Below are 26,149 nucleotides of genomic sequence, written 5' to 3'. Positions count from 1 at the left end.
CACTGCACCCCAGAAGCAGGTGGGTGGGCACCACAGCACATGTGGAGAGCTGGAACCTCTACTGGATGGGGTACCGCTGCTCACCAAGTGTGCCGATCTATCACGCCTGGACGGAGGGCGGGGCGTGCTTGCACACAGCCAAGGTGGGCGGCGTGCCTTGAGAAAGTCACAACTTTTTCCTTGCATCTCTCCCTCCCCCCTCTCTCTAATATATATATATATATATCAAATGGAGATAATAAAAGAACCTTCGAGTGTTGCTATGCAGAGAAAACTTGCTGTACAGAGCAGATTCTGCACGGAAGATGTGCTCGGAGCTGAAGCGCTGCTCACCACTTACCCTGCTGCTCAGCCTGCTGGAGCTCCTTACAGGTGAGCTAGCAAGAAACCCACCCACCCCGACACGAGCAATGGGCCTGAGGCGTGGCTCAGTGTGGAGGACTTCCTTTATATGTGTGGAGCTCTGTGTTCATTCTCTAGCAAAGTGTGTTTGTGTGTGTATACTACACGCATACACACAACCTACAGTGAGTTGAAAAGGCCTGACAGGTACCTAAGGGACCAGGTAAGAGCTGACAGGTCTTAGCCACTGAGTCTGAGTCTTAATGAGCTAACATGTGGCTCTGCTGCACTGTTAGATTTGAGAGCTTTGGGGCACACAAAGGATTAAGTGAGTTATTGCTACATTTATTCTAAGTATACTGCATGGCCATTATGAAATGGGCAGGAAACATGGGAAATGAAAAGGTAAAATGTGCAAATGCAATCAATACTGAGTTCTTACAAGATGTCAGGCCTTTTACCAAGACCCGGGACCTCGGCTGTTACACACTCACAAGCATCCAGTCCACAGACACAAAAGCAAACGGGGGACGTGACGATAAGATGTAAAAATACATGAAGCGCACACGTGAGAGGAGCCGAGGGGAAGAGGAATGGGCAGAAGTGGTGGCAGGAAGGGAGGTCTACACAGCTGGGCAGCAATGAGAGGTGAGCAGGCGCTGGAGAAGGGAGGAGGCACTGGCTTTGATTCCACCTCTACAGATCTGATGCTGGTCCTCAGAAGTGGAAACACTGCCGCTGGGTCAAGCTGACATCCCTCGTTCGTCCAGCGTGGACACTGGACGCTTACATAGCTCTTAATTTAAGGTGTAAAAACATTGAGATGGAGCCAAATGTGGTGGCACATGCCTATAATTGCAGGACCCGGGAGACAGAGGTTGGAGGATTGCCGAAGTTCCAGGTCAGCCTACAGAATGAGTTCTAGGCCAGACCGGTCTACATAGTGAGAATTTATCTCAAACAACAATAGCAACAATCACACGACCCATCACCACCACCCAAAATACAAAATAAAACCATGACAGCGTTGGAGACAGAACTCTGGACCTCTGACATAATGGACCCCAGCCCAGAGTTTTCAAAATTCAAGAGCCTTCCTTAGGAGGGAATTTGAGGATATGAGTTAATGAGTTAAAGTCAGTAGATTCCGTCAAAGCTTTCGGCAATGCGGACAGGAGGTTTTCCAAAAGAGGCCAGCTGTCTCTACAAATGAGGTGGTAAAATAGTCATGCATCCTCTGTCCTGAACTTGGGTGAGATGAGAGCAAACCTCTCAGCCTTCTAGCCTCCAGCTGAATTCTCTCTTCTGCAGTAAGACAAACGTCAGTGAATGCCTCTGATTCTTCGAACTCTCGTGTTTTAGGTTAGCAGTGCTCTTCGGCAGATGAGGTGATACACCTCATGAACACACTCATGACTGCTGACAGGAACACTTGAAGGCCTATATTCACACCACCTAAATGTGTCCAATCTTATTTTAAACACACCCTGGTCTCATGTTCAAATCCTGTCCATGTCTTAAGAAGACTGTCCTACAGAATCTCAAAAGCATTTCCAGACCATGGGTGATGGCTGTCAACAAATTCACACGTAAACATTCGCCTTCGGTTTTGCAGCACCTCTGGAGAGAAAACAGAGTTTTACCTGTAGAATAAAAGCTCTGCGTGCTGTTATTAGAAAGAGGCAAAGTGAGAACACCATCCTCCAATGTTTTCAGGGCAGACCAACTTCAAGGAGACTTCTAGAGTTTGATGGGCTCAGGCCAGGCCAATCCCTTGAGTTTATTATAAACAACCTTAGAGACTGGTATCCTGGTGGTCTGAGAAAAGTGGGAGACAAAGAGACAGTAACAAGAGCTTCCGCGTGTTAAGGGCCTTTCAGACCAGGCACAATAGTAGTTTCCCTGTTATTATCCCTACAATGTCTTTTCAATGATCTCCCTGCCTTCTTTTCCTTGGTGCTCATGAGGATTGTCCCAGAGGCTGTGTGCACACTGCACCACAGAGCTGCATCCCAGTCCCTAAAATTCATCTGAGTTTTACACTTAAGAAACCTTAGAACCCAAAGTCACTTGTTCAGAGGCAAAACCAGGATTCAAAGCCAGGCCTGTCTGCCTTATGACACCGTCTCTGCAAATGCCACTGCAGTCCCAGCTCTGATACACAACCCCGACACACGCCAGCGCCTCCTCACTTGGGATGTGCAGAGAGAGCCGTGTTCCTGCTCTGCCCCTCAGGCTTAGTGCTCACAGCCTGTTGCCATGGTGAAGCGGTATCACACCACCGAAGACCCAGGCAGATGTACAGATGTCAGGAGAGTCCTGCACTTCACACCCGGCAGCTGAACACCTCGCTGAGGTCCTCTGACGTATAAGGAGAATTTAATGGCACGCCTGGACTAGGAAGTGAGTGGCTGTAAAGCCTTGACTCTGAGAAAACCCATTAACCAAAACACTGCATCCCCGGAGCACCCTGGGGGGCCATAGTTCCTCGGAATGTTTTCTTCTCCACCACTCGGGTGCCTGGCTGGTACTCAGGAAGGCAGTTTTGAGGAAGAGCAGGAGCTAGCAGGAAGGGTGTTGGGTTTGGATTCTATCTTTAAGGGGTTAGGTGAAATGAACAGAGACCATTTCCGTTTTCAGGAGTGTCTGGTGGAATGTTAGAAGACCTGGGCTGTGGCTCAACAGTTCTGCCCACTGGTTGTGAAACAGTAGATAGGTTTCTTTCCTTTTCTCTAAAGCAGGAGTGATGGGGGTGCAGCCTGCGCGGAGGGCTTCACCGTACTCTCCTCGCAGTCCTCTGTGGTGGGCGCCAACAGCTCCATCCCTAGACAGGGCACCGCAGTCAGAGGAGCACCGCAATGTGGGCTGCACAACCGTTACATTTTCAAGTTGGATGTCCTCGTTAAAGTTACTGAAACACCCTGACCAAAAAGCAAGCTGGGGGAAAGAGTTTATTTGGGTTGCGGTCACCGTCATCATCAAAGGAAGTTGGAACAGGAACTCAAACAAGACAGGGATCTGGAGGCAAGGGCATGGGCATGGAGAAGTGCTGCTACTGGCTTGCTTCCCCTGGCTTCCTCAGCCTGCTTTCTTAGGACCCTAGGACCATCTACCCAGGGATAGAACCACCCACAATGGGCTGGGCCCTCCCTCATCAATCACTAATTAAGAAAATACCTTCCAGGCCTGGCTACAGTTGCATCTGATGGAAGCATTTTCTTAACTGAGATTCCCTCTGCTCAGCTGACTTAGTTTATGTCAAGTTGGCATAAAAGTAGCCAGCACAGATTCAAAAGTCTGGTCTTGACTGGAACCTGTGCATTCAGTCACCAGCCACATACCAGAGTTGTTGCAAGGAAGAAATAAGGTGACATTATTATTCGATGTCACCTGGGTGATCGGCAGTATGGGTCCCTCTTCTCTAAGACAGCTCCTTACACCAAGAGCCAAGTAACTAAATGTGGGGGTTACAAAAATTTGGCAACAATAAAAAGTTTATGGGCACACAATGACCAAAAACTATTTCAAAATCAAACTCATAAGGACTATGAGGTGCTTCCGGCAGTGTGCTCCTGTGTAGCCTCACGGGACGTGGCTCTGAGCACATAACAGGCATCTCTCTGCACATGCATGCTGTCACAACACCCAGGAGCAGTGGACACTCGAACACCTCAGCTAAGATTCAAGATTATCAACTGTAGGGCACACTCTGTGAACACAGTGTTCTCTGCTTTCACAAAAAGGAAATGGTTTCTTCCTAATGCTTTTTTCTACTGTCATTTCTAAGTATGTAAGCATAAATTAGTTTATCTTTGCATTTTACTGGGTTAGAATGTTGGAATTTTTAAAAAACCTGTCATTTGAGTTCCAGTTTTTTATTTAGGATTAGGGTAGGATGTTGAATAATGTCCGACATGTCCCTGAACATACTTCTGCTGCCTTGTTTTATGTATTGATGTGAAGTGGTGTTACTAGCTTTGACAATTATAAAATAAAAACATGGGCCAACTCTGGAAAACGATAAGGATGTTATGCCCCGCAATCTCAAGACTCCGCCAAGACTTAAGTCTTCTTATAGAAACATAGGAGCAGGTTCACCCCGTTAGTACTCCATTTAGCTTCCATAGTAAGTAAATATAAAATTACCTATGTACCAAAGAGCTATCTGAACTGATTTTAAGAGTGAGGACTTCTTCCCAGTGATTTTAAGTCTCTTTATGTTTATCAGTAAATGTCTGATGCCTATTTTATATACTTAGGTGCCAGGGGACACACAAAACTGTCTCAGGTATGAAGGGGTCTCAATAGAAACAGTCTAAGCAGCTCCATCCAAGATACATGTATTCGGAGCCCCTGTGGTGCTCACACAGCCACGGTCACAGTGTGGCCACAGGGGTTCCGTGTGAGCATCACACCTCTTGAGAAGAGAGAGGAGAGACTGAGTGTGGGGTGGTACTTACTGAGGTGACCCTCAGGTCTGTAAAGTTAGCCATACTGCCTAGAGGCAGGGTTGTGGGTGGAAGAAGCCCTCACTCTTAAAAGCTGAGGAAGAGAGTCACATCTCATCTGCATGCAATCACAGACCTCCCAGAAGCTGGTGGTATCCAAGGCGACTGCTGAACACCAACGGAAAGAGGACAGGACCAGAAAGCCAACCGTGGTGTCTTCGGAGAAGCAGGGTAATCCCACAGCCCACGTTCACACAGAAAGGGGGAAGGGCTGAATGTAAACCGGAGCTATACTTCCAGATGTGCACTGAGTGCTCTGATTCGTTTACCCTGGAACCAGGCCGCTGCACCTCTCGACAAACCACCTACCACCCAAGGTGCTCATTCCCGGAGCCAAGAGCCACACGATGACAGCCAGAGAGATGGCTCGGTGGACAAAGTGCTTGCTGTTCCAGCTTGAGGGCCAGAGTCTGGATTCCCAGACCCCATGTGAGTGCCAGGCGGGTCGGGCAGCTCCCCTGGAATGCCAGCACTTGGAAGGTAGAGGTGGATGCTCAGAGCAAGCTGACTTCACAACACTTGTGGGTGAGCCCTGGTTTTAAGACTCTGGGTCAAAGAATTAAGTTGAGAGTGATCAAGGAAGACTCACTGACAACTTCAGACCTCCACATGCGTGCAAAACTCCATACATGCATACGCATGAGGTATCCTCCTGGCTTACTTTCGGTTGCTGCGATGAACCACCCTAACCAAAAGCAATTTATGGGAGGGAAGGGATATGTTTGGCTTATATTTGCAGATTGTGATCTACCGCTGGGGAAAGGCAGGGCAGGAGAAAGCATAAAGCAGAGACCATGGAGGGCATGTGGGTCACGGGGGTTCTTGTTCCTCTTGCCAGCATAGCCACCTGATTATGTCCCCTCCCCCACGTTCTGTCATTACTCACACGTCTATCTGGCACACTGGGACAGGCGTCCCAGCCCAGTCTCTGCGGCAGTTATAGACGCCACAGAGGAAGACACCATGGGGCCTTGAACTTGGGGATCAGAACATTTCTCTCATCCTTTGATAGCCACCAATTGTATAACTACTAATTACGTAGCCGGGAGGCAAGTTGCTTAATTTCTCTGCCGCGAGCCCCCACTTACAAGTAGATAAACGTAGATAACAGTTCATAATTGCTTCGATGATTCAATTAGAAAATCCAAATGACAAAAAAAAAAAAAAAAAAAAAAAAAACCAAAAAACTACTTGCGTGGTGCCTGGTAGGAAGGGAAGTGGCCACTCCTTTTTGTCGCCAGTATGACAGAGGGGACAGCACACTGCCTGGGGCACTAAGCCCCTGTTATCTGTAGACTTGGCGGGAGGAGTCTGAGCTTCCCAAGGCGTGCAGAGTACTTTGTCCCAGGCAGTCTGACTGTGCACACCCGAGGGAACTAATCACTCCGTTTTGGTTTCCTCTCAGAAGAGGCTCTGTATCTAAGGGTTCCCAATGAGGCCCTTCTTCTTGCAAAGGGCGTCTTGGTATCTAGTGGGGGGAAGCCTACCAGGAAGGGCTGTGTGATGGCCAGTGTTGTTGGCTTGGCAGAACCTAGACTCATCTGAGAGATGAGCCTTTGGGGGAATTATCCTGATTGTACTATTCGAGGTCGAGAGACCTGCCCACCGTGGGCGGTGCCATTCTCTGCCTAGGACCTTGGACTGTATGGAGACAGAAAGCTAAGCAGCAGCATGATTCATCCCTGTCTGCTTCTGTGGATGTCATGACCAGCCACTGCTGTGACTCCCCCACCATGATGGGCTATACTCTTCAATAATGAGCTAGAATACCCCACCCCCACCACCAACTCTCACTTGTTACTTTTGTAAAGATATTCTCTCACAGTGATAGTAAAGTAACTAAAAAGGCTGACCCCTGGCAAAGGCTTTCCAGGTAAGCCACGGCCCCAGTTACTCCGGTGGTTAAAGAACAAAGAGCCTGTCAGATTCAGAGCTCCGACATCAGTGGTATCTCAATACACTCACTGTCTCGGCAGTGAGGAAACCGCCCAACCTCCCACCATTCTGTTTCCAACCCCTTCACCACCAGCTTGGTTTTCATGCTACCATTAGAATGATTTTTCCTAAACCACAGACTGGGCCATGCGGTGATCAGCTTTTCCCTCCAGCCTGTACCTGTTTATTCAAACCACGGATCTACGTGTTGTTGGGATGGTATTGTGCAGATGTAGTTAAAACAATCAGGTGGCTCCGTGTACAGGAAACTGATGTAGTCACTTGGCCTTAGGAAGGGTGTTTCCTGAGCAGTTCAGCTGTCCTTGCAGCTCAGTTCCCGCCTCACTGTTTCTTTGCGCATGCCCGCCTCACTGTGTCTTTGCGCATGCCCGCCTCACTGTGTCTTTGCGCATGCCCGCCTCACTGTGTCTTTGCGCATGCCCGCCTCACTGTCTTTGCGCATGCCCTTCCTGACAGTGAACCATAAGGACAAATATGGCAGTCCCCGTAGCTGGGTAGACCAACCCTCAACCTGAACTCTTTCGTTTACAAGGAGTCTGTTTACAATGGAACCTTGACGAATGCACTCTCATCCCTAAAGAACAATTCTTCTATTGACGGAGCCTCTTAGATGGTAAGATCAACGGCCAGATGAGGCCAGGCTTTGTCAAGCATGTGAAACAACAGAGATCTGTATGTGGACTGCTGTGGGTCAGGGTCTGAGCTCAGCCCTTTCTGTGCTAGTCGGCCATCATGACACGCTTCACTGGTCTCAGCCTCCTCATCTACAGGGAAACAGCTCAGCGGGTTTAACTCACCCATGAAATAAGCGTTCTTCGAGACAGGTCTCATGCAGCCTAAGCAAAGCAACTCTTGTAAATAGTGTAAAATTCACTAGAAACCTACTGAACTACATCTCCACATTAAGTTCATTTAGTAACTATAACATAATATTGGTTAAAATAATGTTCTGTCTTATTTTTAATGCAAATTCAGCATCATTCATTCCCAACCAATCTTAAACATTTTATAATGTTAAAAACAAAACCCGGCATGGGGCTGGAGATGGCCGCCCTTCCAGATCACCCACGTCCAGTTCCCAGCAGTGCCCACATGGCAGTTCACAACCTCCTGTAGCTCCAGTTCCAAGGGATTTGCTGCCTTTGTTTATCCTCTGTGCACACATATGCATACATGCATGCATACAAACACTCATACACAGAAAACACAAATTGTTTTAAAGCCTACTGTATAAAGCGAGTTGGAGGCAGAGGCAGCCATATAAGATCAACAGAAGGTTATCAATAATGTTGCAAAGGTTAAAGGCAGTCGTCCCCAGAGGGTGAGGAGCTGTTACAAATATTCCCTCTGATGAAAGCACAGTGTGAAGCAAAAGGTTCCAGACAGAGTGGTAGATCTCCTTTCTTAGTGTGCTGGGACTTCTGCTCTGGCTAGCTCACTACTGGTTCACTGCTCCTACCCCTCTAAGACCCAGGCATTCTGGGATAAGTGGGGGTGGACAGAGATGGTCTCTGATGGCCTTTCCAGCTCCAACCTACTTTAAGTCTATACACTCAATATTACCAAAGAAAGCGTGGCCACCTGCTCTTTGTGAGTTCTCTCTGGAATGGACAACAATAATCCCGCAGAATGGGTACATAGATATGATGCTGGAACCCAAGACACTAAACCCACACCACCTCTACCTTCCCCATAAACCTCCTCTGTGGGACCATGTGGCTGATGTGTTCAGACCAGACTAATCAAAGGCAGCAGAACCCAGAAGCCCACCCTCTCCTCTGCCAGCTTCTTGCTATGGCTGGGGCCACATGCTAGGGCTGCTCTGAGCCCCCATTGAGGCTATTCTGTCAACCCCTGTGTAGGTCCCGATTCGTCATTCTGTGTTCTGGCATCGCTGTGGGCAAAACGTTACCTTCCCGTAACTTCTGAAATGGACCCTTTAAACAGAAGTAGCAGGAGACCCGTTCGCAGTTCTTATCAATAGATGGATGGCTAAGAATAAGTTCTAAATCAACTATCATGGATTTCAAACTTTTCACACTAGACTATGTCGGACCGTGCCTTCCTTCCTTTGCCTTCTCTTCCTTGCGCCTGTCTGTGAAATCTGTATGACAACAGCCACATCATTATTACTATAAATAATCAATAACATGTGTAAAGTGGGTTAAGGCAAACAGGGACCAGTCTCGGCTGTTGCTATGTAACCATTGCTATGGCTCGGCCAATATTTGAGGGTCAATAATGCGCTCTGCCAACTTGTCTGGTACTCAGGTCTCATCCTGGGCTTGGCCACTGCATGGCTGGGCCTCCTAACGAGTGGATGAATCCAGGGGCAGCCCGATGGGCAAATGCAGTGCTGTGGAAGTTCTGCTCAGACAGTGCATCTGGCTGAGTGGCCTCAGCAGCTCACCAGGAAGAGCTATGGACACTCTTGGAAGACACAGGGGATTCCACAGAAGCAAAGGGCAGCAGGAGCAGCAGGTACAGTGTGAGTCCAGGTGTCCCCAGGGAGACATGTGCTCCCCTGCCCAGTGCTGAGCCCAGGTGACACTCGGAGACAGAGCCTGGCCTCTGCTCTCTAGACAGGAGCTGATGGTAAGGATAGTTCTGCTGTCGCTTTCTTCTGCCTCAAACACTAAAAGCTCAAGTGACCGTGCTGGGAAGGCTGAGTAACCAGCAAGTTTGATCTTCACAAGGGGTTACACCATGAGGAGAGCACACCCACGGAGTTAGTAGGTATTAGTAGAAACACACACACACACACACACACACACACACACCGCCCCCAAGTCTTGATTTGGATACACTTATCTACTTTCTGTTTTGTGAGGTGATGACTCCCAGGATGGGGAGGGTTAGACCCAGGGTTCCATGCCTGCTGGGCAAAGGCTCTAGGACCAAGCTGTACCCCCAGCTCTCCAGTGCTGGCTGCAGTGATATCTGCTGAGGCTCAGGGGTGCCAGCATTTAACAGCCATTCAAGCACTCTCACTGAACTTCTGCCCTGTAAAAAGGACACTGTCCTTTACAAAGTCCTTCTTATTTCTTATACTCGCTGGCTTCTGAACTCTTTTGCATCTTGGCTCCACTCTGAGCGGTGAAGCCAGTGTGGTTGAGGACTCGGCCCCATGTAACTGTCTTGGCGACCGCCCCTTATTCCTTAACCCTGACTTCCACTCTAAGGCCTCCCTGGCCTGGCTCATGTCCAGCTTTACGCAGAATGCTGCCCCCTTCCTTCAGTCACTCAGAGCCTACCCCTCTCGGGGATTTCCAAAACTGACCACTCTGCCTCTTCTTCTCATCCTTGTCTACTTCATACTCATCTCTCCCTTCAGTGACTATAGCAAAGCACCTGTCACATCTCCCCCAAAGCTCTTTCTATTAAACATGAGCTCTCCAGGACACCGACTACCCCAGCTCCCCTCGGTATCCAGAACGCCATGTGTCGTGTTATCAGCAACGAGTAAACCAAAGAAGGGGTGGTTATACGATTCGGTCAGTGTTCAGAAGCAGTCGAGGGGTATGTGTGCGCTGCTTCATTTTATCATGTTGGCACAGGTCACAGACGCAAGGACAGATGCTCTGAGAGGTGCAGATGACTTTAGAAATCATCTTGTCCAAATAACTAAGTGCCGGGGGTGACGGCGCCAGCCCCCACTGGGAGCAGAGTTCAGGCTCGCACAGCAGAAGGTGCTGATTTACTCCAATTCTTCAGTTTTTGCCTTGAATTCACCTTGGTTATTAGATTCAGTCTCTCAACGCTCCCATTGATTTCTGCGTCTGTAAGTGCAGAGGGTCAGCACCACCACTTCCGCTGCCCTGAACAACTCTAGAAGGACCAAAGAAATATACAAAAAAACACCACAGTCACCTTTGTGCTAAAAAGGGCCAACCTGACAGTAATTTAGCAAGTACAGGAGCCTTTGCTACAGCCTGGCAGCCTCATCTCCACACACGTCATGTAGAATGATTCCTGTGAGGAGACAGAAACGTTCCTTCTAAAGGAGAAATAGCGGAAAAACAAACAAAACAATCCCACACCTCTTCTGGATAAGGTCGTGTTTCTGCCTGGAGGAGGGGGAAATGTGGCACCCAAGCCAGCAGGTGAGACAGTGAAACAAATCAATCCCAGAGCTCTGTGAGACAGGATCGGGGCAGAGCACTGAGCACCAGAAGCTCTGCTAGCATCCCCTCTGCCTGCCGGACACACAGCCCCAGAGACCCTTGAGAAGCAGCCACCAGCCCCAGTCTGAGTGGAACTTGTTATCCACTCCCGCTGGCCGGCCGGCAAGCTGTGGAAGTCCCTCCCTCTGTGTGAGCCTTAGGGCTCCTCTGGTAGCAACAGGAGCCAGGAAGTCGGCCAAAGACTTCGATCAACAGTATTGAGATAATTGAGGAGCCATCTGGAGAATAATGAAGTTGAATCCACACCTGACATTCTGAACTAGGATAGATTCCAAATGGATCAACGGCTTACATAGTAAAAGAAGAGGGAGATAAAGAAGAACAGTGCCAGAGAGGTAGTTCAGCCTGTGTAGGACGTGAGCTCAATTTCTAGAGCCCACATGGAGAAAGTGAGGCATGGGGGTCCGTGTTTGTAGTCGTAGCTCCTGGGACATGGAGACAGGCAGTTCCCTGGGCTCAGCGGCCAGTCAGCCCAACCTAATTGGCAAATTCCAGGTTAACAAGAAACCCTGGCTTTAAAAACAAAAGAAAACAGTACTTGAGTAACGACACCGAGGTTGCGTCTAGACTCCCACGCATGCGCAAACCTGCGCCTTCATATTCACTTTTGGAGGGCTGCACTGGTTTACAACCCAGAAGTCATATTGAAAAGATTGACATGTTGGATCCCTGCCAACAGAAAGGGTTAAATGGCAAAAATGAAAAGCTCAGGAAATCGCGTGTGTGATCATACTGTGGAGAAAGAGGGCTCTTCCTTACGGAGACCGCTCCTGACACCAATGCCCACCAGCACGAGGCTATCAGCCCACCTGGGTTGCTCTAACCAAATGCCCCAAATGTGGTCACTTTTACAAAGGACTTTACCACTGAAAATCCGGACGCCCACAGCTGCAAGGCCAACGCTAGCTCCATGATTGCTGGAAGCCACTTCTCACCGATGGCGCTCGCTGCACGTCCTCATGTGGGGAATGGACAGATAAGCTCCCATTTGGCGTCTTTGTAAGGGCATCAGTCTTTCTTATGGGATAGTTGTCATAACCTAGTCACCCCTCAAAGATCCCATATGTGAGTGTTTCCACACTAGGGTTAACTGTGGGGAGTGGGGGATCATGGCCGTTTAGACCCTGTAATACAGGGACAGGGTACCACCCAAGGCTGCTGGGGTCCTGCAGCTTGTGAATCTAGGGTTAGGTGACAAAGGATAGTGAGCAAATGAAGGGAACCAGTTAGCGGACATTGCCATAAAAGATGGCGCTGAACTATCCAGGTGGGTCCCATATAATCGTGAGGCTAAATGGGAACGGGACGGGATGGAAGAGACAGGGTCAGGTGAGCCAGAGGGAATGTTTCCATTGGCTACTGCTGGCTTTGCAAACAAAGGTGGGAATGGGGATAGGTTCACCCTAGAGCTACCAAAAAGCACCGCTATCCTGCCTTTAGCCCAGAGAGCTATCAAGACCGCTGACCTCAGCATTACAACAACGTGTGTATGTTGTTTTAAGGCACTAATTTTGAAGTAAGTGTTTACAACAGCAGTGAAAAACCAATACAGGGGTGAAGCAAACCTCTAGGGGGAAATGTCAATGACTCCATAGGAAAGGATGCTGAACTCACTTATACTAACTAGGCTGACGGGAAGTAAGAAGGCCACTGTGTGTGTGCGTGTGTGTGTGTATACATGTTTGTGAGAGAGGGAGAGAGAGAGTTGAGACAGGGTCTTGCTATGTAGCCCAGGTTACCCTCCAATTAGTGATCCTCTTTGCCTCGGCTGCCTGAGTGCTGGGATAGCACAAGAATCTTTGAGGAGAATAAAGGGCTTAGAAGACAAACTAATAATAGTAAAGGTAAAGGCTTGTCTCAAACCACACGCATACGTATCTGAAATCTCCTGACCTTTGGCTCTCTGCAGTTCAATGGGAAGGATTAAACTTCTCGGTAGACAGTTCTGAAGCAATGTTTTTAAAATGAACTCGAGATGAGTTTTTAGTTCTAAATGTAATACGCAAAACAAACTGTCACACAGAAAACTCAGACAAGAAACTTCATGACCTTGGAGTAGGCCAAGTATCTTAAACTGGTACCAGTACCTCAGAGCATCAGAGAGACTGGTAATCTGGACTTCCCTAGGATACAGAACATCTACTCACCAAAAGATGTGAAGGGAGCTAAAGGGCTCTAAAAAGATGTTTGCCATGTAACTTTTCAATAAAGGGTGGATTCGTAAGCCACGGATCAGTCGGGAAAATCAGACAAACCCACTGTAAAACAGCGGGCAGAGACTTAACAACTTTGGACTTGGAGGTTTTGAACTTTATGAAGAAGAAGCTTTAGAAAATGCTTCAATATTATTGCCTTAGCTACCTTTATATGGCAATGAAGAGACACCATGATCAAGGCAACATAAAATAAAGTAATTCTGGGACTCACAGTTCCAGGGGGTGAGTCCGTGACCATTGAGGCAGACACAGCACCGGAGCCGTCACTGACAACTTACATGCTGAAACAACTACCACACGGCAGACAAAAAGCTAACTGCAATGGCTTGGGATTTTGAAACCTCAAAGTTCACCCAGTGGCACACCTCCTCCAACAAGGCCACACCTCCTAATCCTTCCCAAAAATTTCCATCAGTGAGGGGACAAGCATTCAAACATATGAGCCTATGGGGGCCATCCTCATCCAAAGAGCACAGGATCGATGACTAAATACACGATCTGCAGATGCTCGGAGGTGATAGATCTGTGGGTGGTGAAGCCTGAGCTATCCACGAAAGCTTTCCTCACAATCCCTAGGATAGAAACTCAGATGTTCACCAAGAGTTGAACGGATGAATGTGATGTGATACAATCACAGAGAGGAATATTAGCCAAGCCACACAAAAAGAGCCGTTGCTGCATAGAGCATGAATAATTCTTAGAGACGCGATGTGCCGTGGCCCGGGTGGGAGTTTCCTAGGTACGTGCTTGTGTAAAAAGCCATTAATCCAAACCCTTAGGATTGAAACATGTTCCATATGTCCTATAGGTTTCATCAGTGCTGTGACCCAACACACAATTTAAGAGAAGGATTTGTTTTCTTTGTGATCTCTGGGGCTTCAGACATTGTGGGGTCAGGAAGGGCACAGTGGTTCACACCATGGCCGACAGGAAGCAGGCTGGAGCGCAGGAAAGTGGTTAGGCAGGTCCCAGCCCCCACGAACTCATTCAAGCCACCACTTCCTCCAAGCAGGCCTTACCACTCACAGACCTATCACCTCCCAAGAGTCTGTTCAAATTTAAATCTGTTAATGGACTAAACTGTTCATGAGGCCAAAACCCCCATGGTGTACTCGTGGGTGTGAACACCCCACAGACAGTCACGCTGAGGCTTGCTCACTTAGGTGCAGTGCCAGGTGCCTTTACTCCCTAGCCAGCCAGGCTGACTGCCAAGATTACATCACAAATGTCACATCCATTTATGTGGTGTGTGTGTGTGCCTGTGCATGAGTGCATGTGTGTGTATATGTGTGTGTGTGCCCCTGTGTGCCTGTGCATGAGTGCGTGTGTGTATGTGTCTGTGTGTATATGTGTGTATATGTGTGTGTGTGCCCCTGTGTGCCTGTGCATGAGTGCGTGTGTGTACGTGTCTGTGTGTATATGTGTGTGTGTGCCCCGTGTGCCTGTGCATGAGTGTGTGTGTATGTGTCTGTGTGTATATGTGTGTGTGCCTGTGCATGAGTGTGCATGTGTGTGTGTGTGCCTGTGCATGAGTGTGTATGTATGTGTGTGTGCCTGTGCATGAGTGTGTGTGTGTCTGTGTGTATATGTGTGTGTATGTGTGTGCCTGTGCATGAGTGTGTGTGTGTCTGTGTGTATATGTGTGTGTGTGCCCCTGTGTGCCTGTGCATGAGTGTGTGTGTGTCTGTATGTATATGTGTGTATGTACACGTGTGCCCATGCATGAGTTAGTGTGTGTGTGTGTGTGTGTGTGTGTGTGTGTGTGTGTGTGTACCACCTGTGGAGATCAGAGGACAACTTACAGCTGTCATGTCTCTGGAGCTCAAAGTCAGCCATGTGTCTGAAACTCAGGTTGTCAGACTTGGAGGTAAGTGCCCATACCCACTGAGCCATCTTGCCAGTCTGTAAATGTTACGCTTCAAGTCCAAAAGTGATTACAAGGGCTCAGTGGTTAAGAGTGCTGTGCTCTTACAGAGGACCTGACTTAGATCCCTGGTACCTACAGGGAAGTTAACAACAGTCTACAACTCCAGTTTCAGAGGCTCCAACACACTCTTTTGAGCTCCATGGGCACCAAGCAAGCCCACAGTACACAAACATATGTTTAGGCAAAACACTGAAAAACATAAAGTTAAAACAAACGAACAAAAAAGCCAGTGATAGTGATGGACATCTTTAAACCCCAGCATTTCTGAGGCAGAGGTAGGCAGATAGATCTCTGTGAGTTCAAGGCCAGCCTGGTCTACTCAGTGAGTTCCAGAACACCCAGGGCTATGCAGAGAGACTCTGTCTCAAAACAAAACAGAAATTAATTTAAAAGCCACCTTGAATATTTCTTCAACTGTCCTATCAGACTAAGAAAATTCCAAACCTATATAAACCTTAATTAGGGACACCACAGAATAAAATGGCCGCTGTTGCATATTGCTGGTTGGAATGAAATACAGTGCCATCCTTTAGAGGTGAATTTGGTAATAAATTTGGTATAATAACTTCTGCAATGTGTCCTTTCCCACAATGGTATAACAACGCTCATGGTAGTGCTGACTCATCACTGAGCAAGGAGGATAAATGCATCATCAGGGAAGACATTTATAGCCTGCCGACCGCACTCCGCAGAGGAACACGCACGCTTGAATGTGCCTCGGAACACACTACAAAGCCCTGGGGTTCAAAGGTATCATTGCTACTGCCATAAAATAAAAATGAAAATGTAATTTTTCTCTATTATATTTTTTCCCTCTATTAAATTCCGACAGGGCCTGTTTGATGGGTGTAAAGACCAAAGACAGCTTCAAATATCAATCCCAGGAGCTGTCCCCCTTGTCCCACCCCACCCCTGACAATGTCTGCCGCTGCCCTGGAGGCCACTGAATAGGCAAGGCTGGCTGGCCAGCAAGCACAAGATGCGATGGTTAGTCTTGACTGCCAACGTGATGGAAATCAGAGTCACCATGGAAACAACTCTCAGGGTGTTGCCTGTGAGGGACTGTCTAGGTTAGGTTAATCAAGGTGGGAACACTCACCCTGGAAGTGGGTGGTTCCCAGGCTGAGGTCTCAGAAAAGGAGGAAATGAGCTGAGCCCACGTGTTTGGCGGTCTTTGCTTCCTATGCACAAAGCGAACAGCTTCCTCCTTCTCTGGCTGCCGTCCCTTCCTGCCCTGAGGGACCCGCATCCCTGGAACAGTGAGCCAAATAAACTCTGCTTTCCTCACGTAGCTTCTGTCACGTAGAAAGGGGGAACTAGAACAAACAGAAGCAAGGGTCTCCCGAGCAGCTTGGTCATGTGACCTGGCTCATCTCCGCCAGCCTTGTCTACAGTGGAAGCTACGGAGGGAAATCCCGGGTGAGAAGAAATGAAAAAGACGACAAATAAACCAGGTGAGTGGGCACAAGGCGCCTATGACGTGCGGACTCGGAGCAGGGTCTTGGCATGCCTATCCCACTCAGGAAGACCTACTTCTGGGGTGGGCACTATGTCGGCAAGGTCACAGACTGGGAATCCAGCTCAGTGGGGCAGGGTAGCTGCAGGAAGCAGGAGGCTGAGCGGGCAACCCAGTTACAGCCAATGGACTCATCCCGCGGGGCTACATCTTGCAGTCCCTCCCGGGCAGGGACTCATGCCACCTGCCATCCTGCCTCGCCACAGGAACCTGGTGGCAAGCGCCAGCCATGCCAAGAAAGACTTAATTGGGAAACTAAGGGAAGAACTCATCCAAACAGCAAAGGAGAGGAGAAACCAAGATGCCGACAGAGTCGCCACACAAAATCCTTTTTTCTGGAGAAAGTTAAGTGAAGGCCGAGAGGCTTGCGCAGGATTCATCTTACCATGGCCTCTGTGGCTATGTGCGGATTTTGTCCAGGACATGAACATCCAGGATGAAGACACAACTTTCCTTCAGTCACTGTGACTCTCGGGGGGGGGGGCCTGGGTCTCCCTTATACTCAATTATAACCCCTGCTATCTATGAGACCCCGTCTAACCCACCTCAGCTCTCTCATTCGTACACGGTGGTTAGAACACACGGACCACGTGGTGTTGTGTTCACTCCACTAAGACAGAGTAAACCCCTCCACCATCCCTCCCAGCCTTCTCTGCCTCACTTCCTTCTCCAGGCTTTGTGGTGTGGTACACACTTGCTAGCCATTAAGGCTTCTGCCCAGGAGCAAAGTCTGGCTTCTTTCTACTCCATCCCAGGCTACTCTGGAAGTACTGCAAGTCTATTGTGTAGGGAATATGGTACCAGGTACCGGTGCTGGGCTTGGGGTGGGCTGGAGGCAGGAGTCTGTGTCACAGCCGTGACAAGTGGGGCTGGGGGAGGAACAGCAGGGACTCAGGTTGCTGGGCTTTTCTCCAGCACCGCCTTGCTGGCTTCCTTCTCCTTACCTCTGCTGCAAAGCAGAACGCTGCAGGGTTCCCTTTGGGGACTGTTACTCTAGAACACCTCTGCTTCTCAGCTCCCAAGCAGATGGACATCTGTGGGCTACCTGTCCTGACCCTGGGCTCTCTGTTCAACACAGCGGGCCAGTCCCTGGGCAGTAAGGGCAAACTAACATTCACATTTGTGGGGCTGGAGAGGGCCTGAGGTCATACACAACTAGCGCCCACAGCTGGGGGCCTCGGGGGTTCTGATGCTCTCTGACCTCTGGGCACCTTCATGCACATGGTGTATATAAACTTACAAAGGTCCACGTACATGCACATAGTAAATGAATACAGAATTTTAAACCACACTTGCTTTTTTTTTTTTTTTTTTTTTTTTTTTGTTATTGTTTCATTTATTTTTAGTGGACTGGATGGAGCAGGGTTTCACTCCAGAATCCTGCTCGGTTTTGGTCCTTGCTATGTAAACCAAGTTGGCCTCTAATTGACAGTGATGTCCCTGTCTCAGACTCCCACGTGCTGAGATTACAGGCGTGTACCACCACACCCAGCTTAATTACTGTTTTACTGTGTATGGCCCTGGAGATCAAGCCCTGGGCCTCGTGCACATGAGGAAGGTGCTCTGCCTCTAAGCTCTGTCCCCAGCACCACGTCTGATTTCCAAAGACTCCAAACTCTTGTCCAGTTCCCCCCACTGACTCTCACAGCCTCATCCGGGTAACATGGCACACCTTTTTCCCCAAATATCTTCATGTTACTCTCTCAACAAAGAAGCACTTCACTAGAACAGCTCTCTGCCACTTTTCACGCCGAGGTAAACGAGAAACAACCAGCAACTTGTGGGCTTCATCTCACCTAATGTGCACAACAGTCCCGTGCTTCGGATTGTTACCACGCTGTATGGATGAGGAGAGGCATGGGGTTCACACAGAGATGGGGCCGGTTTGAACACAGTCTGCCTCCTGGCTCTGCTTTTTCCAGGCCCCAGGCTGTCCCACTGGTCAGCTCCCAGCACTGCTAACTTGGGCCCTCTCTTGTGGCTGAATTGTTCGCTTCACGTGTGGAGATTCCCTTCAACCTTTTTGTCCACGCTGGTCCCAGGGGTTAGTGCCTTCTTCCACCCAGCAATGGCAACAGCAACAGACTCCCTCTAAAGGACAGCCTTAGACTCTCTTATAAGCTTCGGACCACAGCAGCTCCTGTGTAAAACACTGGCTCCTGCTACAAAGCAGGCAGGTTTGCTGATACGTGTCCTAGCTCTTTCTCTGGCTCCAGCTCTCCCGGTCCTTCCCTGCTGTCCTTGGTTCTCATCCCTACAGCAAGGACACTGGAACCAGCAAACAGTGCCTCAAACCACTTCAATCCTGGGCAGCTGTCAGCCCAGCTTAGACAAGAGTACCAAGGCTCTGCCGAGAGCCGGGTGCTGTCCATGGTGCTGTAAACAGGCAGGAAAGGGGAGGGCACAAGTGCTTCTCCTCCAGAAGCCCGGACACAAGGAACAGACCATACCACTGTCAGGAGACAGGCAGGGGTGAGTGGAGTCCTAGAGCACAGCTGGGGGGGGGGGGTCTTTAACCTAAAGGCCACCCAGGGAGCAAATCACATCAAATGGTAATGACTAGCATTTCTTAAAAAAAGAAAAATTCAAACATTGAAAAAAAATTTTACTTTCAGTTTTGATTATCTGCAAATGTGTTTGTTCAAGTGAGCACAGCGTCTGTGGAGGCCAGAGAGGGCATCGTATCGCCTGAGGGTGTACGGGTGGTTGAAGGTCACAAGACATGCTGGCTGGGAACCAAACTGGGGTCCTCGGCAGGAGCGGTTCACACTGTCACATCAACACTACGAGCTGGGTACTGTTGCCACCTCTGCTTTAATGACTAGAGGTCAGGCGCCTTGTCTGAGCTCACAGACTACAGCAGCCTGCACCGAACTCCGGACCCTTGTGTAGCACTGTAGTTCTGGTGCCCAGCTTCCTAAGCTGTGGTGACAACCTCACATGGGGTACAGTGACTAAATCTGGGGGTTGTGAAAAATCTGGCAGCAATGAAAGGTTTCTGAACACACAACAATAACGAGTTATTTCGACATCAAATATGTAATAGAGCTGAGGTGTTACTGGCGACCGTCATCCGTGTTATATCACGTGACTCCCATGATGTAGCGTGTGTCTTTGCTGCAGCTTCGATTCTGAGCACACAACAGGCCAAGACACACTGCCCAAAACACTGAAGCCCAGACTCCCCATGACATAAATTCCTTTCTGCTCTTGTGGAAGCCTGACGGTCAAATGATAAGAAGCAAGACCTTTCCTGTGTCTTTCCTATTGCTATGCCTCTCTGGAGTGTGCTCAGTTAGAGTATTTGGTTTTAAACATTACTATATGAGGAGCTGATTTGCTTTTTTAAAAGTCATTAAATAGAACAGACCAGATGGCTCAGTGAGTAAAAGCACTTTGCCACCAAACCTGAAGGCCCATGTTTTGATCCCTGAAACAAGTGTCATGTGTGCCTACACGTGTACACACACACACACACACACACACACACACACACACACACAAACAGCAACAACAACAACTAAAAAAGCTTTAAACATCATTAAATGAATTTTGGCTTATGTTTAAGACGGAATGCCCAACAGTTTTTGAAATGGTCTCAAACACTTCGCTGTCTTGTACTGGGTGTTGATGTGAAGTGTTCTGAGCTCTCGGGCAGCCTTGAGTATGTTCTATGCTCTATAATATCAAATGTTTAATCAAGACTTAACTGTATATGTAAACACACACACATGTCCTTAGCACACAAGTCTCCTTGTCCTTTAATTGTAAAAGTTAATGTATGGCAAAGAACTGTATTTTTAAATAATGTTTATGAGCTGTTGCCTATATATGTCTCCTCTGTATGCATCCTTTGCACGCATGCACACTCAGAATTATGTTGGGTGTGACGGATCATGAGCCGTGATTGTTAATGGGCCCCACTCCGCCATGCCGTGCTGTCTGGCCTGAATCGACCAGGAGAGTAAGGGACAGGTCTCCTGGATGAGTTGCCCATGGGTGTGACATGGACTTGTGTTATCCAAGGCCGGCTAAGAGGAAGCTTTAGTGAACCAGGTTTGTGCCTGATGGGGTCCCTGGAGCAGGCTTATACCAGGCAGCAAGAGCTTAGAACCAAGCTCTGTGCCACAGACACAGAGCCAGACCAGGAGGAAAGAACTTTCTAGAACAGCTTTGTTCAGAGAGTCAGAAGTACCTAGCTCACTCCTCAGTTTTGTGTCTCCCTACCCATGACGCCCACGCCTGTGAATTGGGTCTTTAAACATCATTTCCTGAAGCAGGAGCAAGATCAGGCACCTTTGGAAGTCACTCAACTAAATAAGCTAAAGTGCTCAGAAAACAGGCTTCAACTAAGTGATTTGTCACCAAAAATGTCTCCAAAATCTTCCCCAACTACCCCGCTTCTCCCCCCACCATCTCTCTCACACACAGGGGATTTGCTCTCACTATTTATCCCAGATGGCCTGGAACTTGCCTTAGCTTCGGGATGCTGGGTACAGACACACACCGCCACGCCCAGCTCCCCAGTGAATCTCCCCAACTATGTTACCTGGGCGTCACAATCAACTGTTATCAGTGTAAAAATTACTTACTGATTATGGCCAAATTGTGCTCCGAGCCACAAGAAATCTGCAAAAGTAGAGAAAATATATGCTATTAGGAAAAAAATGAATAGACAGCTCAGCTAGTATGATTCGTGACCACGGTTATTTTATAATGACATGCACATCCGTTTTTTGGCAACCTTTAGAAAGATGTAGAAAGGAGCATCATACACGAAGGTTAAAATTATAATTATAACATTCACAGCTACATGAAAAGTCAGTGTGAAAAAACATTGCATAGAAATGCACCAAGATGTTAAAGCTGTATTTACCACACAGGCTACCAGTGATCTCTTCTTTCTACTCCTTATTTTTCAAACTCCCCTCTTTACTTTAATTTTTAAATTTGTTTTATTTCTTTTTATTTTTAATTTGTTTACGCTTTATTTTGTGTTGGTTTTTTTTTTTTTAATCTATGTGCAAGGCTATGCATCATGTGTATGCAGTACCCATAGGAACCAGAAGAGGGCGCTGATACCCTGGGATGAGATTCAGAGTTGTGAGCTACCATGTGGGTGCTGGGATTGAGCCGGGGCTCTCTGTCAGGGTTCTTCACCATCACACCATCTCTCTAGCACCTCACACAGACAAAACCATAGACAGGGTCTCATGGAGCTGCACCTGGCCTTAAACTCCCACTCCTGCCTCTAGCTCCCCACTGATAAGATTTCAGGAGTGTACTGCCACACCCAAAACATTTCCCAAAATTTCTACAATGCATACGTCACCTTAAGAAACCCAGAAGGATATAGTAATAAAGGTAACAGTTTTCAAATGCTGGATTAAAATGATCGTCACATTCAGAGATAAAACGAACCAAAGGGTCAGTGGACAGGACGTTTCTGCTCTGTCCCTTCCCCTTCCCCTTCCAGCCCAGTGGCCGCATGGTGCTGGCTCGGGCGCTGCTGTCATTCTGCCCGATCAGAGTCAGTCTGTCTATCCGGCGCTACACTGAGAACACAGTGGGTCTTGCCTCTGTGCTGCACTTGTGGAAATGTACGGAGCCTGGGGCTCAGTTAACATCTCACAAACGAGTGAGTAAAAAAATGCCAAATGTGCCAAGAAAGAAAGAAAGTCTCAGAGAGTGAGGGCGGCGGGTTGTCAGGGTTTGCGTCCAGTATTTCCAACCACGGCGGGTTCCTCTACCCCTCCATCCTCTGTTATCTACCTGCTGTCAGGAGGACGTGCTCCCCGGGTGCTCCCGAAGAGGCTCTCTAAGCTCCGGAGAAGCACGCTGGACCAGCATCAGGATGCTCGCTTTAATCCCGGGCCTGAGAAAGGGACCACGTCCCCTGGATGTTGACGTGGGGTGGACAGAGAGAAGATACACCAAGGGGAAATGACTTGTCCTGGGTGCCAGGGCAAGTGTGAATGCGAGAACCTTCATGGCCACAGGGGTGATCACGGTGTAGGCGGTCTGCACAGACTGCTCCTCGGGTTCGTCCATACCCCAGCCCGCCGGGAAGCAGGTATGAAAACACATGCTGTGCAAGCAAGAACTGGAACTCAGGTCCCCAGAGCCCACGTGAACACAGGGAGGGCGTGGCAGCCCACGGATGATTCCAGTCACGGAGACAACAGATCCCCAGAACAGTTAACATTAACCTCGGGGCTTCACATGGGCACACATGCACACGTGTGTACACACACCCACATATATGTGTGCCCACATACATGCAAGCATGAATTTACATGCACACAAATGAAAAAAAAAAGGGAAAAAAGTTAAAATGCTGAGTATATTCTAAGCTTTCTTAAAACAAAAAGGACAAATATGTGAGTTGGTACATAAATTAGCTTGACCAAGCCATTCTACAATGTGTACTTACTTCACAGCTTCACATTGTACCACACACACCTACACACACACACACACACACACACACACACACACGTATGTGCATGTGTATGGATATAAAACATAAATGTTGTTAATAAAAGAACAAAGACTGGAGAGGCTGGAGAGATGGCCCAGTGGTTAAGAACACTGGCTACTCTTCCAGAGGGCCTGGGTTCAGTTCCCGGGAACCACATGGTGGCTCACATTTGTCTGTGGATCCAGTTCTAAAGGAGGACTGCCCTTCCCTTCTGGCTTCCATGGGCACTGGGCACACACATACATATAAGCAGAGAACCCATAAACATGAAGTCTGTCTAAGTCAAATACATTTAAAAAGGCTAGTGCCACTGTGGCCCTCATACCCTGACAAGTTCCTGTCTTATGCCCTGGTGGAAATGAAGGCTCGACTCACAGGAAGGGCTCAGAGCATTTCGGTGAGGTTGGCTGGAGGAGAGGGGGCAGCCTGGGCTCCTAGGCCTTGCCCTACACAGATGTGATTCTCTGTGCCAGGGCCAGCCTGGGAGAGGGGACAGAAACACTGTGCGGACTCTGAGCAAGAGGGACAAAGAAGCCCTCTTGGTAAGTTGCCTCAGACTGTCCAGCTTGAGGAGGTTTGTCACTGCCCCACGATTAACTCCCTGGGGACCAGAGGCATGATGGGAGTTCACCATAAGCTTCCTGGCTGTGCTGAGGCTGTTTGTTACAGCGAGCGGCTTAGCCTGATGAACAGGGAAACAACGTGGATGTCTAGCAGCAAGCAACTATGGGTGTAATGACGGCAGAGTTAGCGGATGGACTATTAAGCAGCCTAGGGAAATGATGCTTACACTAAGAAAATACCCCAGATATCATCTGAACTGGAAAAAAAAATCACATTAAAAGTTTTATACATAATAGATGATCCACTGTGTAATAAAACGTGAATAAAGGTGACTTTCCAGGAGAGACGTGAATGCTGATGGCGCCCAGCTGCTGTCTCTCAGTCTAACACGATAATACTTGTAACTGGGGGTGGGGGGGTAGATCCATTAAAAATAAGAAAAAAAATTATAATGCAGTTCCCTCCACCTTGGGGGAAAAAAGCCAACTGACTATCAAATGTACATATTTAGATCTGGGGTGGGGGTCTGAGGGGCTCCAAAGGTAACAGAAATAAATTATCAGGGCAATCCCATCCCAGGAGCAACATGAGTAGGCATTTTGTTCCCACCAGTCTTTATTTCCAGAACATTCCTCCGCTGTGTTGACAGCAACAGTGGCGTGGGGACAGTGATAAGAGCAATGATTAAAACTACCATAACCCGAGGACACGTGTGTACCAGGCTGTGCTCCAAGGCGCTTCTGAAACACTGGCACGGTTTTCTTAACTATCACAGACCTCTTTCCAGGTGTGTTTGGCCAGAGCAGCTGGAGACTCATACATATTCAGTGGTTTCCAGTCAGTTAAGGCAGCGGCGGAAGTGAGATGGCTTTGTCCAATTTACAAGCTTCTATTTAAGAAACACACCGAGAGGCAAAGGACTTTTGTCTGGGGGTTGAGGGTCGCCCAACCCCCAGGGATTGAGCTTCCCCGGCCACTGACAGATGCCAGCCCTGTGCTGTAACCAGCACTCCACTCCTTCAGTGATAGCTCACCAACACCATCAGCTTCAGATCACTCCTGCCAGCCTCTCCCCACTGCCCAGCGGCAGGCGGTTTGTAGAAGACCGTTGAACATGGCTCTGTGCCAGGAGAAAGTTTCCAAGCCAGGAAGCCAGGTCACTACTGGGCCGTCTACTTTCTGGTTCCTGAGACCTCTGGCAAGACTTTTAACCGCCAGGACCTGGATGTTCTCAGATATTAAAGATGGCGGTGTGTCTTGTCTGTCTTACAGAAGGGCTTGCTATGGGACAGAGGAAATGGTCCTCCCCTCCTATACGAAAATCTGGCCCTGCTGAAAGCCCTCCTCAGCTCCCCTCCACTCTATTGGGAAGGTAAGGTCTAATTTACAAAGCCCGACTTACAAGGCCAGGGCAGTTGGTCCATATTTACCTCTTGTAAACTCTCCACCGCAAAAAATCTTTTCCAGCCATGATGCACATTTTGTCTAAGGACGCCATGTAATTTCGGGCTCATGAGCATTCCATTCTCCCTGACTAGAATTTCTTATCGTCCACTGTTTACTTGGGTAAGCCACGGGGACTGTTCAAACATCAACCCCCAGCCCCAGCCTGCTGCTCTACGTGGGCACTCCGTGTTTCCTACATCAGTCCCCTGTTGTAGTCAGGGTTTCTATTCCTGCACAAACATCATGACCAAGAAGCAGGTTGGGGAGGAAAGGGTTTATTCAGCTTACACTTCCACATGCTGTTCATCACCAGAGGAAGTCAGGACTGGAACCCAAGCAGATCAGGAAGCAGGAGCTGATGCAGAGGCCATGGAGGGATGTCACTTACTGGCTTGCTGCTCCTGGCTTGCTCAGCCTGCTTTCTTATAGAACCCAGGTCTACCAGCCCAGGGATGGCTCCACCCACAATAGGCTTGGCCAGGGATGACTCTACCCACAATGGGCTGGGCCAAGGATGGCACCACCCACAATGGGCTGGGGCAGGGATGGCTCCACCCACAATGGGCTGGGCCCTCCTCCCTTGATCACTAGTTGAGAAAATGCCTTACAGCTGAATTTCATGGAGGCATTTCCTCAAGGGAGGCTCCTTTCCCCGTGATAACTCCAGCTGTGTCAAGTTGACACAAAACCAGCCAGCACAGTCCCCCCCATCACCCAACTGACTCCCTGCCTAGTGTCTCTGACCATAGTCCAACTGCAGGACATAGAGTGGGGGCCAATACCAAGGTAACAGGAAGAGGTAACAGGAGTAATACCTACTGCTGTTATTATACAAGCACCACCAGTACTGAGACAGGTTCAGTGTGAGCGCAGGAAAGAGTTTGCTTATTGGCCTCTGGCTGGGAGCCCTGGCCAGCTGCCAGCTCAACAACTTCATTTCCCCCTTCAAGCTCTACCTGGCTGAAGAGAACAGGGGCTAGTCCTCCTCTGAAGGCCTCTCAGACTCACA

General features: G+C 48.7%; 1 protein-coding gene across 1 annotated transcript in view; it reads right to left on the bottom strand.

The window, feature by feature from the left end:
- The window catches only part of SERGEF (secretion regulating guanine nucleotide exchange factor), a 195,038-nt gene that overhangs the window by 48,011 nt on the left and 120,878 nt on the right, over positions 1–26,149 (bottom strand). Inside the window, exon 10 of the mRNA XM_080909158.1 lies at positions 21,242–21,278. Coding sequence (XP_080765284.1) covers positions 21,242–21,278 — 37 coding nt within the window. The remainder of the gene's footprint in view (positions 1–21,241; positions 21,279–26,149) is intronic.

This window comes from Micromys minutus (genome assembly GCF_963924665.1).
Source record: "Micromys minutus genome assembly, chromosome: 32".
NCBI classification, from domain to species: domain Eukaryota; kingdom Metazoa; phylum Chordata; class Mammalia; order Rodentia; family Muridae; genus Micromys; species Micromys minutus.
Note: the sequence above shows the minus strand (reverse complement) of the source record. Positions and strands in the feature narration are given on the sequence as shown.